The 14,808-nt window shown below is 38.2% G+C and overlaps 1 protein-coding gene across 1 annotated transcript; it reads left to right on the top strand.

The window, feature by feature from the left end:
* The first annotated feature begins 84 nt into the window (after positions 1-84).
* On the top strand, positions 85-13,123 carry man2b2 (mannosidase, alpha, class 2B, member 2). Its single transcript, XM_053629213.1, has 19 exons — positions 85-281; positions 847-993; positions 1,126-1,231; positions 2,466-2,638; positions 2,752-2,867; positions 3,010-3,187; positions 3,311-3,509; positions 4,105-4,295; positions 4,403-4,562; positions 4,720-4,865; positions 5,052-5,329; positions 6,480-6,668; positions 6,838-7,081; positions 7,228-7,338; positions 9,071-9,263; positions 10,227-10,373; positions 10,519-10,631; positions 12,422-12,542; positions 12,708-13,123. Exons 1-19 carry the CDS (start codon positions 153-155, stop codon positions 12,797-12,799), a joined length of 3,033 nt encoding a protein of 1,010 aa, XP_053485188.1. The 5' UTR covers positions 85-152; the 3' UTR covers positions 12,800-13,123.
* Positions 13,124-14,808: the final 1,685 nt, after the last annotated feature.

Genomic DNA, 14,808 nt, shown 5'->3' on the forward strand with positions numbered 1-14,808 from the left:
CACATATTTCAATAAAACGATATTAAGAATCCGTCAGACCGGTTTGACGAAGGTTAAATTGCGCATGCGCACGAGACAGTCATGTGCTGCTGCTGTCATGAGACGGTTTGTAGTCGCTTTGTAAACTGTTCTAGTGCAGTTTATCCGGAAAGATGACGTTTTTACCGTTGTTTCTTGGGTTATTGTGTGTTTTGGTGTCTGTGAGTTATTCTGCAAAACCAATCCAGACTTTCGTCATCCCTCACAGTCACATGGATGTCGGATGGGTGTACACAGTCCAGGTAAGCTCAGTGCTTTGGAGTGTTGAAAGCAAAATGGAGTACTCCCTGTCCTGCATATTTCTGTGTTTTCCCTGCTCAAACACACCCAGTTTCTCTCAGGAACCGTGAAACTGTGCAGGACAAGAGTTGGGTATATGTACTCTAGCGACCTGCCAGCATAACCAAGGCTCTGTGACTTTGCATTGTTTGTTTGTTTGTTTGTTTGTTTGTTTGTTTGTTGATAATTCAGCACACCATTGCCACAAATGTCAAAAGGAATCTAATGGCAATTTTAATAAAATGTCTTCCATCTGTGGAAAGTTCAGAAATAATAATAATAATAATAATAATAATAATAATAATAATAAAAACCTCCATGGCTCCAATAAATAGCCAAACTATTATTGTACATCTTTAAGACATGTCTATTTTATTTCTTTAATAGTTTGAGTTTAAAATAAATCTGACATGTCCCATGAATCTTTTTACAGTTAAAGGGGTCCTTTTAATCTGTAGACTCGAATAGGTTTGAGAACCCCTGCTCTACAGTAGAGGATGATGATGATGATGATGATGTTCCCTGTAGGAGAGCATGCACGCTTATGCGTCAAACGTGTACACCACCGTTGTGGAGGAACTGACCCGAGTTAAGAATCGCAAATTCATTGCGGTTGAGCAGGAATTCTTCCGACTTTGGTGGGATACAACAGCGTCTGAGTGGCACAAGAAACAGGTGAGTAATAAACTTTCACTGCTGTCACTCTAAATCATGACTTGGAAAGGATTGTTGCTGTATTTTCCTCTATTGTGAGCTTGTTAGAGCAGGTACATCCTGTCTGTTAATGGAGACTTGTTTCCATGTCAGGTGAGACAGCTTCTGCAGGAAGGGCGTCTGGAGTTTATCATCGGCGGTCAGGTGATGCATGACGAGGCAGTGACGGATATTGATGATGCTATCATTCAGCTGACAGGTTTGGGCTGTGGCTATTATGTGCATGTTTTACTTGAATATTTAGTCAAGTTGAAGGGATAACTTAGCAAAACATGTTAGCGGTTTGGTGTCTGGTTGCTTCTTTTGTCCTGCATTGGACCCATGAGGTTAAAGTAGCTGATGTACAGGTGCATCTCAGATAATTAGATTATCATGGAAAAGTTCTTTTTTTTCTGTAATTTAATTCAAACAGTGGAACTTTTCATATTTTAGATTCATTACACACAAAGTGAAATATTTCAAGCCTTTTTTTGTTTTAATCTTGATTACTATGGTTTACAGCTCATGGAAATCAAAAATACAATATCTCAAAATATTAGAATAAAGAACTTATAATACAAAAATTTTGACCTTCTGAAAAGTATGTTCATTTATTCACTCATTTCTTGCTCTGGGCTCCTTTTGCACGAATTACACATATTACAAATGAAAATGCAACATTTATTTCCATCTTCCCCATGATTGTGGTTGTGTACTGAACCAGACTGAGAGATTAAAGGCTCAGGAAAACTTTGCAGGTGTTTTGAATTAATTATCTGATCAGAGCTCTTCTCATGTCAACATTTCTGTATTATAAATTCTTTATTCTAATATTTTGAGATACTGGATTTTTGATTTCCATGAGCTGTAAGCTGTAATCATCAAGATTACAACAAAAAACGTCTTGAGATATTTCACTTTATGTGTAATGAATCTAGAATATATGAAAGTTCCACTTTTTGAATTAAATTATGGAAAGAAATGGATTTTTCCACAATATCCTAATGTTTTGAGATGCACTTGTATAACATATGTCTGTCCCATGCAACCACCAGTTCTCAAATGATGTCAAGCACACCTGTTGATCTTGGACAACTTACAATCAGTTTCGTCAATTTAGTTAGTAATCAGCTTTATATCATCTAGCTCTTAGGTCCCGCATCCCAAAATTTGAAAGCCAAGTTGTATCATAAAGTTAAAGGTTATATAAGTGGTAATATAGATTGACTTTCAACTTTAATTTGTAAGTACAGACTATTCCTGGTGAGTCAGAAAGACATTTAAAATATGATTACATAGTTTAAAAAGATTGCATGTATTTACAATAATATTTTGAGTGAGCAACTACATCTGAGGTAATGTAAGTATTGTGTATATTAGACTTTTCATTGAACTCTCCCTGACACTAAGTAGACACTTCCTTTTCTGATGCAGTCTTCCTCTCTTTATTATAGAGGGACATGGGTTCTTGTATGAAACATTTGGTGTCAGGCCTCGCTTCTCCTGGCATGTTGACCCCTTTGGTGCCTCCACCACCACTCCGGTCCTTTTCGCCCTGGCTGGATTTGACGCTCATCTCATCTCTCGTATTGACTACGACCTCAAAGAGAACATGCAGAAGAGCAAGGTTGTCCTGCTTTCCTAATTATCCCAGAATGTGTTCTTCAGAGCATGTAAACTGTGCATAAGACCATGATAAATGTGTTGACCAATATTACGACTGCGCTTATATTTATACAGAGACTACAATTTGTGTGGAGAGGGTCATCCTCATTAGGGGAGGACCAGGAGATATTCACACACACAATGGACCAGTACAGTTACTGCACGCCATCATACCTCCCCTTCTCAAATAGGTAAACCATTATAATATCTAATCTTAATCTGTATCACAAACTATGTATAAATTTAACAGAATAATTAACTAATTGATGTCATTGGAGATGCACATATATAATCCATTAACATTCTTCTGACACATTTCGTTGTTGTAAATAGGTCAGGGTTTTATTGGAACGGAGTTGCTGTGTTTCCAAACCCACCTAAAGATGGTGTGTATCCCAACATGAGCCTCCCAGTTAGGAAGGACACTTTGGAGCCCTATGCCCAAACCATGGTGACCAACATTAAACAAAGAGCACAGTGGTTCCAGACCAACCATGTTCTCTGGCCTTGGGTTAGTTTAGTTTTATACTGGTGCCAACCAAAGGCACACACTGCTGTTATTCATATACCCACTCATCTGCATGTGCATTATACTTTTTCTGTTGTTCAACAAAGTCTGTTGACATTTTTCTAGGGATGTGACAAGCAGTTCTACAACGCATCAGTGCAGTTCACAAATATGGACATGTTAATGAATTACATCAACCAGCATAGTGAGAAGTTTGGTGTGACTGTTAAATACGCCACTCTTAAAGACTATTTCCAAGCCTTGTACCAATCAAATATGTCTTGGGAGGTCAGGGGAAGCCAAGATTTTCTCCCCTATTCCACTGGTAAGTTCTCTTTAAATATCATAATATTCATAATATATACATGAATAGATTTTAATTTTTTTTGGCAACTAGTTATGTTAGTATGGTAACATGCTAGTTAGGTAACAGACTACAGGAAAAACCATTGTAAAAAGTTTCTTCGTAATGTTTTGGGCCCTAACAAGCTGCCAGAACGGCTACAATGAACAGATTCTACAATTCTCTAGACCTGTACTGGCTGGATGAACACCATTCTTATAAAAGATGTGTTTTGATAATGGTGGTGGAGAGTGCTAACACTTAAGTAATAAATTGCCTATACGGTACATGTTTGACTTGGTTGATCTGGTGACTATGAAGGCTCTAGCACATAATTTAATTCATTTCAGAGTCGTCCTAAAAGAGACCACTCCTATCAGGATAGAAATCTTTCATTATAGGATAAAGGTGGTCAGGATAACTTTGTTCTGATTTGCAGTGACCCTTCCCTGCTGTCCATTTCACAACATAGCAACCTTTTTTTTTTTTTTTTTCTTGTTTCTTCGTCACCCACCTCTAGAAGAGATGACTTCTTTTCTGCATTTCCAGCCTGATATTGTTTGTTCATTGCTTTCAGAACAATTTCAGGCATGGACAGGGTTCTATGCCTCCAGGAATGTTCTGAAAGGAGTTGCAAGACGAGCCAGTTCCCTTTCCTATGCTGCGGAGTCTTTGTTTGTGCGGTACCGGATCAAGTACCCTGATGGCCCTGTCAGGAAAGAGTGGGCCATGGACAAACTCAAAGCCATCAGATGGGCTGTCTCTGAGGTGTGTATTGTGGTGTTTTTTTTTTAATGTGCTAAATATATTTTTATGTAATATCTGATATAATATTCTTTAATGCTTTTTGCTAAATGGGTTTTACATGAAACTAGGTTCAACATCATGATGGCATTACAGGAACAGAATCCCCAAAAGTGGCTGATATGTACATGGATCACCTTATGCAAGGTATGATGGGAGTGCAAGAGCTCTTGGCAGCCATGTTTCTTCTCCCTCAAAATCCTGGTGTTTCTATCAACTCATTTAGCCCAGGTGAGCATGTACTTCAGGTTCATTGACCCTGTTCCTTCAGAAAATGCTCTATAATCTGTGATCAGCACCTACTACTGATATAGATATATATTACAATATAAACTGGACACGGAGCAAAGTAATTTGAATCACTATAATAGTGCTTAATATTTTTTAGGTAATACAGAGTTGTCAAACGACCTTGAGCAACACATCATTGTTTACAACCCACTTGCTTGGAACATTACAACATACATCAACATTTCTGCAAAATATCCAATGGCGCTTGTGTTTGATGATAACGGGAAAGCAGTTCCTGCTCAGGTAACTCACTCAATCAGACTCTCAACAGTCACATCCTCATGTTCTACGCTCAATGCTTTTTATATGTTAAGAATTTCCCGCGTGACTTTTGTGACTTGCATGGTTTGCTATCTTTTCTTGCTTACCAGTTTGGTGTGTGTCACTGTAGACAAGTGATCAGTAAACCTATACAACATATTCTTTCAGATCCAGCCATCTGCAGAGTCGCTAGATGACTATGATCTTTTCATAATGGTGGAACTGGGTGGACTTCAGTACAGAAAATACCTCATCCAGTTCCCACAGTCAAAGTGTAACACTAGTACTACCTGTGGACTCACTTACGCAGCGAGGGTGGTGAATTTCAAGAGACGGAACATTCGTGAGTGGAAGAAAACGGGGCGAATGCTCTTACCTGTGCTGAACGACTGCTACATAATGCTGTTTGACCAGGAGACAAATCTTCTGCATAGTATAAAACTCAGGTCACTGCACATTTTCTCATATTATTATTATTATTATTATTATTATTATTATTATTATTATTATTAACTTGTTGTTATTATTATTTAAATCTTGTTTTTGTTCATCCAAATTACATTTTCAGAAGATGTGATCACAAAGTGCTGGGTAGGAGTTATTGTTTTTTGTTGGGGTGTGTGTGGTTTGTTTTAATATAAACATCAGTTTTACTTTCCTGCCTTTTCATGAGAAAGATTAGTCAAAGTGAAATCTGCACTAACACATTTGAAGCATCCAGATTGCTGATTTTCAAAAAAAAAAAAAAAAATCAGTCTATAAAGCAGTGTTTATTAAAGAGATAGGAAAGTTTGATACAGAGTGAGCTATATCTGCTGTTACATCAGCGTTTATAGCCTGATAACTAATTTGTGACTCTTTTTTAAAAAATTATTATTATTAAAGAAATCTTAAATTTGAATATTGTTTTTGTGGGCGTATATATAATGCACATACAGTACTGTGCAAAATTTTAGGCACATGCAAAAAAAAAAAAAAAAAAATTCTGTAGTGCAAAGATGCCTTCAAAATAATTAAATTAAATGTGACAAATTTGGTGTGACAAAAAAATATAAATGGTAGTCTCCGGTAAAATTAGTGCAGTTTTATAAGGAAATGAGCTGTAATTTCATTGAGCATCTTGCAGGACCAGCTACATGTAGCTTTTTCTTTTTCTTCTCAAAATTTTGTAAATGTCTTTCGGTATGAGAGACCTTTTTCGTCCTGTTACAAAACACTGAGCCCAATCATTCTGTCATCACCCGTAAATGTAACTTCTATGGTGGCAGCACTTCTACTGAACTGTAGCAGTCATTATCATTAGGTTTGTACGTATGGCTTTCCAATCACTATTCTGCTGATGTACCATTTATGTATAGTATAGTTCTGTTTGAGTGGTGATGTAGGCTGGGGGTCTTGGACAAAAGAATAAGAATCATGGCCATGTTCAGAGCTGATGAATTGAAGTGAATTCACTGGTGTTTTGTTATATTTCTATCTTGTACTCTGGAACTTTATCTCCTAGTTAGTAGCGTCTCCTAGAATTAGTAGAGTAAGACAATTTTTGCATTTATCTGTGAAGGAATTAATTTATGGTTTCTGAATGTTTTGTTTCAGGAATGAGAAGAAGACAGTTAAGATACAACAAGACTTTTGGGAATACAAGGCCAACGGAGATGTCCATGCCGGTCCTATCTCGGATAACTATGTCTTTACAGCCAACGATACTGTTCCTGGGTACAAATCTGTCTCAATGCAAATAATTCCAGGGAAAATCATTTCTGAAATACGTCAGTATTTCTACAGGTAAACAGCTAGAACCTTGTACTAATTACATATGTTTTATATTTTTATCTTGAGGGATAGACCATTCTTCTGTAAATATATAGATAAACATTTAATAACATTGGTTGTAAATCAAAGTGGAGATGAGAACAGTTTTGGATAAAGACTCTATTGTAACATCTCTCTACAGGGAAGAATCTGATGAGAACCACACTTACTCAGTGGTCACCCGGGTTCCGGTGGGTTTCAAGGACAAGTTATTATGCCAGAGACTGGATCAGAGCTATGTGGTGGGCCCTCTACTGGTGAACAGAGAAGCTGTACTCAGAACCACCTCTAGTCTGAGTAACAACAGGACAATATATACTGATAATAATGGCTACCAGATGATGAAGAGGGAGTACAAGAAGTATATCAACAATACGTTATCTCGAGTAAGAACAAGAAAGACACTTGCATTACTGTCTTGAATTGATCATTTTAAATATATTTCTATGTTTAAGTGTACGTGTACGTGTACGTGTGCGTGTGCGCGTGTGCGCATGTGCGTGTGTGCGTGCGCGTGTGTGCGTGTGTGCAGAACTACTACCCAATGGTACGAGGAGCATATATTGGAGATGACGACAGCAGGTTGGTGCTACTCAGTGAGCGAGCGCATGGAGTAGCTAGTCTCAGCCAGGGCCAGATAGAGGTGCGAGTAACTTACACACACTAACACATGAACCTATATACCATTTTTGTTAGATTAAGGTTAGCCTTAATATAAGCCTTAATCCTGACATTATCAGGATTAAGACTGTTCACTGGTTGAACTATGAATAGGATTGAATGTAAAGCAGAAAATAAATTGCTATGTGCTGTAAAGAGTCTCAAGAAAACACTTTATTTGGGAGTCAATTTTAGACTCTCTAAAAGCAGTCAGCAAAAGCTTGTTAACAACCTGCCAGGTGACTGCCATGAAACAGTCTATCAACTAATGCTAAAAATGTCAACACTTTATAGTTGTTGATTCCTAGATAATCTACGAACACTATGTAGACTATCAAATTGTTCCTTTTGTTTTAACTTTATTTGCTGTAAGTAGTAGGCCAATCACAACAGACTGGGACATCTGACCAATCAGAGCAGAGTAGTCTCTCTGAAAGGAGGAGTTTAGAGTGAACGGGTCCTCGAACGAGTCGTTTGTGACCTTGAGAAAAAGAGGTGATGCTGCATTGTAAATTGAGAAAATTACCTTGGGTGCAAGTAAACCTATTGTATGAGACCTTGAAAACAAAATTAGGCACATTTAAAAAGCATAATAAGTGCACTTTAAACTATAGACTTGTCCATAGTCGTAATTCAGTCTATATAGACCCTATTTCATCACATGTTATGCAAAGACAGAATATCGTAAGTTTACATGTTGAAAATCACTTGATAGGCTGGGTGCAAGATGCTAAAGTGGACAGCCCAAATAATATCAGTGTGTGGAGTGTCTAAACCCAATTGAAAGTTTGCACTTGTTTACAGTCAAAAATGCAACCTGATATTTAACTTGTTTACATCAGTGTTGATCAATGATGAAAATATGTATGTGCATTACTACTGTACTGTTATACTTAAATGATAAAAGTGTCATGTGTGGGATGGGATTACATGTATGACTAGTACTAGTATTTACTACTTAACAGAAAACAAACAGACCTAGGCCCATTGTGACAGTCCTGAGTGCTTTTTGTTACAAAAAAAATGCATGTTGCAAAAGGCCTTCTGCCAAAGACATTAGTTTTTCTACCCATAACAAAAGTTGAGTCAATATTATGAAGTGAATACATAGTTTGTTGTTGTTTTGTTTTTGGTTTGTGGATTAGGTACTTGGAGGTATTTGAGAGCAAGGTACACGTGTTTGCTATTCTATACCGTACTGTCTATTTAAAGGCTACACTCTAGCTTGTACATTAGCTAATGCATATTTAGGTATTAAATAAACAGTAAAGGGCAGAATATCTAAGCTTTAGTGAACTAGCTTATAGCATTATAGTTAACAACCATAGAGATATGTTGAATCTTAAATAGCTTTCTATTGGTCATATAATGCACTACGTACAGTATGGGTGTCAGTATGTTGTATGCTATGCAGTGCATGTATAAAGAGATAATAGAAAACCATTTCTGTCTGTTCATCATCACCATCATAGAAGGTTGGTTTCGCCAAGCCACCATTGGTATGGAGATGCGTATAGTAGCCGGAACACCCTGTAAAATATGCTTCTGTGCTATTTGAGTCAAAGAGCACATATCATAGGAGTCTGGTATAGTTGCCAGATTGGCTGCCGAGTAGGCAGACTTGCCCATAATGACCATGGTTAAGGTTGTTGTGAGGTGGGGTTTTTTTGTTTGTTTTTTTTGTTTCTTTTAAATAAACGGCGGTGGCGTTGTAGGTGATGCTTCATAGGCGGCTGTGGAACAACCAGGAGTGGAATCTGGGATATAATCTGACCCTGAATGACTCCTCAGTGGCACGGCCAGTTCTGTGGATGATGGTTGGCTCCCCTGCTGCAATGGCCTCTCTCTATCAGCGAGCAGCACTACAGCTCCAGCACAGACCTGTGGTCTTAGCTATTGACAAACCTGGTGAGTTCGCACACCATCCACCTATACCGCTTATCCTTTTCAGGGTCACGGGGAAACCTGGAGCCTATCCCAGGGAGCATCGGGCGCGAGGCGGGGTACACCCTGGACAGGGTGCCAATCCATCGCAGGGCACACACCCATTCATACACTACAGACACTTTGGCCAATCAGCCTACCATGCATGTCTTTGGACTGGGGGAGGAAACCGGAGTACCCAGATGAAACCCCCATAGCACGGGGAGAACATGCAAACTCCACACACACTGGGCCACGGTGGGACTCGAACCCCCAACCCTGGAGTTGTGAGGCGAACGTGCTAACCACTAAACCACTGTGGAGTTCGCACACACTTATGTAAATATTATTTGAATTTGAGAAATGTTCAGCAGAAATGTTTAGCTCAGCAGAAATGTAGAGCAGAAATGTACAATAAAAATGAAACTGGAAAAAAAAATACTATTTGAATATTGAAACAGCAGAACTAATTTTCTTTGAAGGTACAGCCTGAAATACCAATTTTAGAATGGGAGTATACAGCTGTAGAAGAGTCAAGACAAACAGTACTAAATTTATGTTGAAAGGATGTTCAGTATGAAGCATGTTGTAAATGTGATGCTTTACTATTTCAGTAGCACTTCTTTATGTACAAGTCTACAGTATCCACCTGAGTTTATCCACTAAAACAAGGTTGAGTCTTGGGCATAAATTGTTTTTGCGATATGCAAAACTTTAGATTATCCATGTGGGACCATCTACAGCAGGGGCCATCAGTCTTCTCAGTGAAAGGCCAGTGTGGCTGCAGGCTTTGTTTGGAGCCCAGGGATGGGGTGATTAAACAAGTGTGACTGGTTGGAATGAAAGCCTGCAGCCACACTTGCCATTTGTGGACAGGATTGAAGACCCCTGATCTACAGCATGCAGGATAATGCTCATTAAATCCTCTTTTTCTCTTATCTTTAACAGAAAAACCATGGAATAGGAGAGCACGCTTGAATGGACCTACTGTCCAGACTGTAGTTTTGCCTCAGAATCTCCACTTGCAATATCTCGGTATTCCTGGTTGGAGCTACAACCCAAAACACACCCAGCACCTCCAGGATCTCAACTCTAGTACGCAAGTCCCTCCAGATTATACACACACAGAGCCGGTCCTAAGTTTTGGGCACTTGAAATAAATGTCAGCCTTTTAATCCACTTTGTGATTTTACTTAAGCAGTATGAAAATAATTTCATGTAGATTGTAATTGATTTGTAGGTGAAGAAAAAACATCTAAATCAGACTTTGACTGGGTTCTCTTGAGGATTACTCACTTGTATGAGAAAGGAGAGGATCCTGTTCTGTCCAAACCTACCACCATCAACCTAAAGGTAAAACTATGACATGCATACTAATTAATTTATTGTTTGGTATGTAATAGCTGGAACGTGAGAGCAGAAATGATGGAACCAATCAGGCCAACAGACATTTACAAGACTGAAATGACTCCAACCCCCCCCCCCCCCCCCCACTGTGGTTGGGAAATAAGAACAAAAGAACAAGAACAAAAACTGTGAAAAGTGTGAGCTTATATTCATGAAAAGAGGATGTGAATAGGGAATTAGGGTGAGAGGTTGCATTGAATTTCAGAGAGCGTGACCTCTGCTAATGGGGAGGGGTAAACATCCTGAGCTGAACAAATCTGCAATGATTTTCAATATACCGCATCACATGAAGAAAGATTGTCCAAAGTCATGTCATTTCTGTGATCACAGAATATGAATGTTGATCCAGTTTCTTTTACAACATGGATATACAGTGGTGCTTGAATGTTTGTGAACCCTTTAGAAATGTCTATATTTCTGCATAAATGAGCTAAATCATAACATTATTGCACAAGTCCTAAAAATAGATAAAGAGAACCCAATTAAACAAATGAGATAAAAATATATTACTGTTAATTTATTTATTGAGGAGAAATATTCAATATTACATATCTGTGAGTGGCAACAGTATGAAAACCTTTGCTTTCTCTTGAGATTTAGTTTATGGACCGATGTCCTGACATTTTACTTTAGACTTGACTGGTATAATTCACAATTCATTGTTCCATCCATGATGGCAAGTCGTCCTGGCCCAGATGTGGCATAACGGGCCCACACCATGATACTAACACCACCATGTTTCACAGATGGGATACGGTTCTTATTCTGGAATGGAGTGTTTTTCTTTCTCCAAATATAACACTTCTCATTTAAACCAAAAATTCTTTTTTGGTCTCATCCATCCACAAAATATTTTTCCAGTAGCCTTCTGGCTTCTCCACGTGATTGTTGAACCTCTGCAGTTTGCTAACAATGTTCTTTTTGGAGAGCAGTGGCTTTCTCTTTGCAACCCTGCCATGCACACCACTGTTTAGTGTTCTCCTGATGGTGGACTTGTGAACATTAACATTAGCCAATGTGAGAGAGGCCTTTAGTTGCTTAGAAGTTACCCTGGGTTCCTTTATGATCTCACGGACCATTACACGTCTTGGACTGACCTTTGTTGGTCGGCCGCTCCTGGGGAGGGTAACAAGAGTCTTTAATTTCCTCCATTTGCACAAAATCTGGCTGACTGTGGATTGTTGGAGTCCAAACTATTTAGAGATGGTTTTGTAACCTTTTCCAGCCGGATGAGCATCAACAACTTTTTTTCTGCGTCCCTCAGAAATCTCCTTTGTTCATGCCATGATGTACTTCCTCAGACATGTGTTGTGAAGATCAGACTTTGATAGATCCCTGTTCTTTAAATAAAACTGGGTGCTCACTCGCACACCTTTTGAAATAACTGCTAATCCTAGAGGTTCACATACTTATGCCACTCACAGATATGTAATATTGGATCATTTTCCTCAATAAATAAATGATCAAGTGTAATATTTGTCTAATTTGTTTAATTGGGATCTCTTTGTCTACTTTTAGAAATTTGATGTTGTTTTAGGTCATTTATGCAGATATAAAGAAATTCTAAAGGGTTCACAAACTTTCAAGCACCACTGTGTATGTACTTGCAGCATTCTGAATCATTTACAAAAACTGAAAAATGTTTAGCTTTCTTAAAGTTCATGGTGTTTGCCTGAGGCCACCAGCTCCTGATTTGCTATTTAACATTTCCACATATTTTTTTCTTTCCCATTCAGGAAGTCATGTGGGGCATAGGGGAAATAAAGGAAGTGCAGGAACGTTCCCTCACAGGAACCTGGGATATCTCAGACCTCCAGAGATGGAGCTGGAGGACAAATGAGAAGGAACAGAACACTGGTATTACCAACTTATTGTATACCATAAAGTCCTGCATATTGTTCACATTCTATTGTGAATTTAATGAGTGAAAGATTTAGCATATGATGTTGATGTGTGTGTGTGTGTGTGTGTGTGTGTGTGTGTGTGTGTGTGTGTGTGTGTGTGTGTGTGTGTGTGTTCCAGAGAACACCAGCTCCTTTAGAGGTGTGACCAAGGACTTCAGTGTAACCATATCACCAAAGGAGATCAGAACTTTCTTGCTTAACTTTAAATAGTAGTTTGCCCTTTCACTTGTTTGTTCACTCACTGGTTAGAGTCACTTACAAGATAAATCACAAGTTGGTGTTTATGTAAGAAAAACCTTCCTTAAATCTTAACAATACAGCATTATTCTGCAATGGCCAATTTCTTAAATTCAGACCCCTGGTGAAGAAAATCTTTAGGTATCTTCTGTGAAGATTATAACATGGAACTGTTTCTGTATTGCTGGATGTGATTTATTAATGGTTATTTTTTCCCTCATATTACAAACGTTTTCCTTTAGTCATTTTTCTGAGGGAAATATTGAAATTTCAATAAAGTGATTATTTTTGTACAGGTTTGCTGGCTGTCAGTATTTGATTACATCACCTAAAAGGAATGTTTAACAAGTTCACTGAAATTCTTCCTCATTTTCAGTGTCACCAGTTACCCAGTATAGAGACAATGCAGGGATTGGCAGGGAGATGCAGGGAGATGCAGGGAGATGGCAGCAATAAAAAAAAAAAAAAACAGTTTTGTGTATGTGCTGTGAGATTTAGTGATGCATCCAACAAGCATACCCTGTACCCAATTAGAGGAATTAATGCATACATTATATTTTTCTATGGCCTCCTTCACTTGCATCAACACCTCTTTGGACCACATATTGAGATTTCCCCTGAACAGCTACCAAATGCAAATTCAGTGCTTGGAATCAACTTCAAACCTTTTATCTCCTTAATTTGTCATGAAATAACAAGGAAACAGGCCACACCCGGCCATGAAACTGCTTGTCTGTCAGTTGTCCAGTTACTTTTGAGCCTGTGAAAACGGAGGGACTCCATTAATTCCTAAATGGTTAATGCAATATTTTTGTTAAACCGCTTGAATTAAAGCTGAAAGTCTGCACTTCAATCACATCTCGACTGCTACATTTCAAATCCATTGTGGTGGTGCACAGAGGCAAAATTATTAGAGATTCACAGATACTAAATTTCTCAGCCGATACTGATCGCCAATTATTCAGAGTGATCTCGGCTGATACCGATAGTTTGGTGGTTCTGCCATTTTTTCATCTTCTTTTAAATTAATAATAATTAATTCCACAATTCTGAAGGAAATGCAAATAAAAACTTTATTCTCTCCATTTCAGCAAGTTGTTTCACAGTGACTGGTCTCATAAACAGAAAACACATTACTTAAATTAACATTAACACATGAACTAAATTCTGAAGATTAAAGTAAGATTTCTTAACTTATTGAATGTTATTAATTCATGTTAACATTGACTGAATTCTAAAAAACCTCCTGTTAGTCTCACATTCACTCACCACAAACAAAAGCATTTCTATGTCATCACTGAACATCAAACTGGTAATATATAATATAAGCTTTTTTATGATATTAACTCATATTAACTGGATATGAAATATACTACTCTACAACTATATTTTTCTGTGCAAATATATACCTTTTTGTCAACTCATCTTCATTTAAATCTCTTAACGGTGTTCTGGCACTTTAATTCAGCGCGAGCAGCGTGGCAAAAAAAAAAAATTTGACTCGATGCTGAAACTCCTGCTTCACTGCTGCAGCATCCAGTGTGAAAGGACTCATTCATTAACATACGCACTGCTTCTGCTCTGCTGCAGCGTGCGGAGTAAAATTTGAGCCGTGCAGAGCTTGCTAACTGCAGTTTTGTCGTCATTGTCATCCAATTCAAAGTAATTCCACAAAAGAAACATCATCTTTACACACAGCATGAATTCCATGTGTTTTCCTGCACTCTTTTAATTGACGGGATATAATCAGCCCTGATCATCGGATGTTTCTAAACTATCTGCTGATGGCCGACAGTGTGAAAAATTATGAAAATTGTATCACTGCACAAAGACTTATGAACCTGACAGTATGTCAAGGATGATACCTGGGTACAGGTCATCATCATATCTCATTATGCACCACTGTCCAAGGACATCTGGATTTCCCTATTTCTCCACTTCCATGGGTCTGATTGTCTGCTGGTTGTTCTGCTGCACTTCCT

This window comes from Ictalurus furcatus, chromosome 7 (genome assembly GCF_023375685.1).
Source record: "Ictalurus furcatus strain D&B chromosome 7, Billie_1.0, whole genome shotgun sequence".
In the NCBI taxonomy this organism is placed as follows: Eukaryota; Metazoa; Chordata; class Actinopteri; order Siluriformes; family Ictaluridae; genus Ictalurus; species Ictalurus furcatus.

Excerpts from the sequence above, each read along its gene's own strand:
- man2b2 (XM_053629213.1), top strand. The coding sequence starts at position 153 with ATGACGTTTTTACCGTTGTTTCTTGGGTTATTGTGTGTTTTGGTGTCT. Across the intron at positions 4,296-4,402 it reads TCAGATGGGCTGTCTCTGAG|GTTCAACATCATGATGGCAT; the intron begins GTGTGTATTGTG and ends ACATGAAACTAG. Across the intron at positions 6,669-6,837 it reads ATACGTCAGTATTTCTACAG|GGAAGAATCTGATGAGAACC; the intron begins GTAAACAGCTAG and ends ATCTCTCTACAG.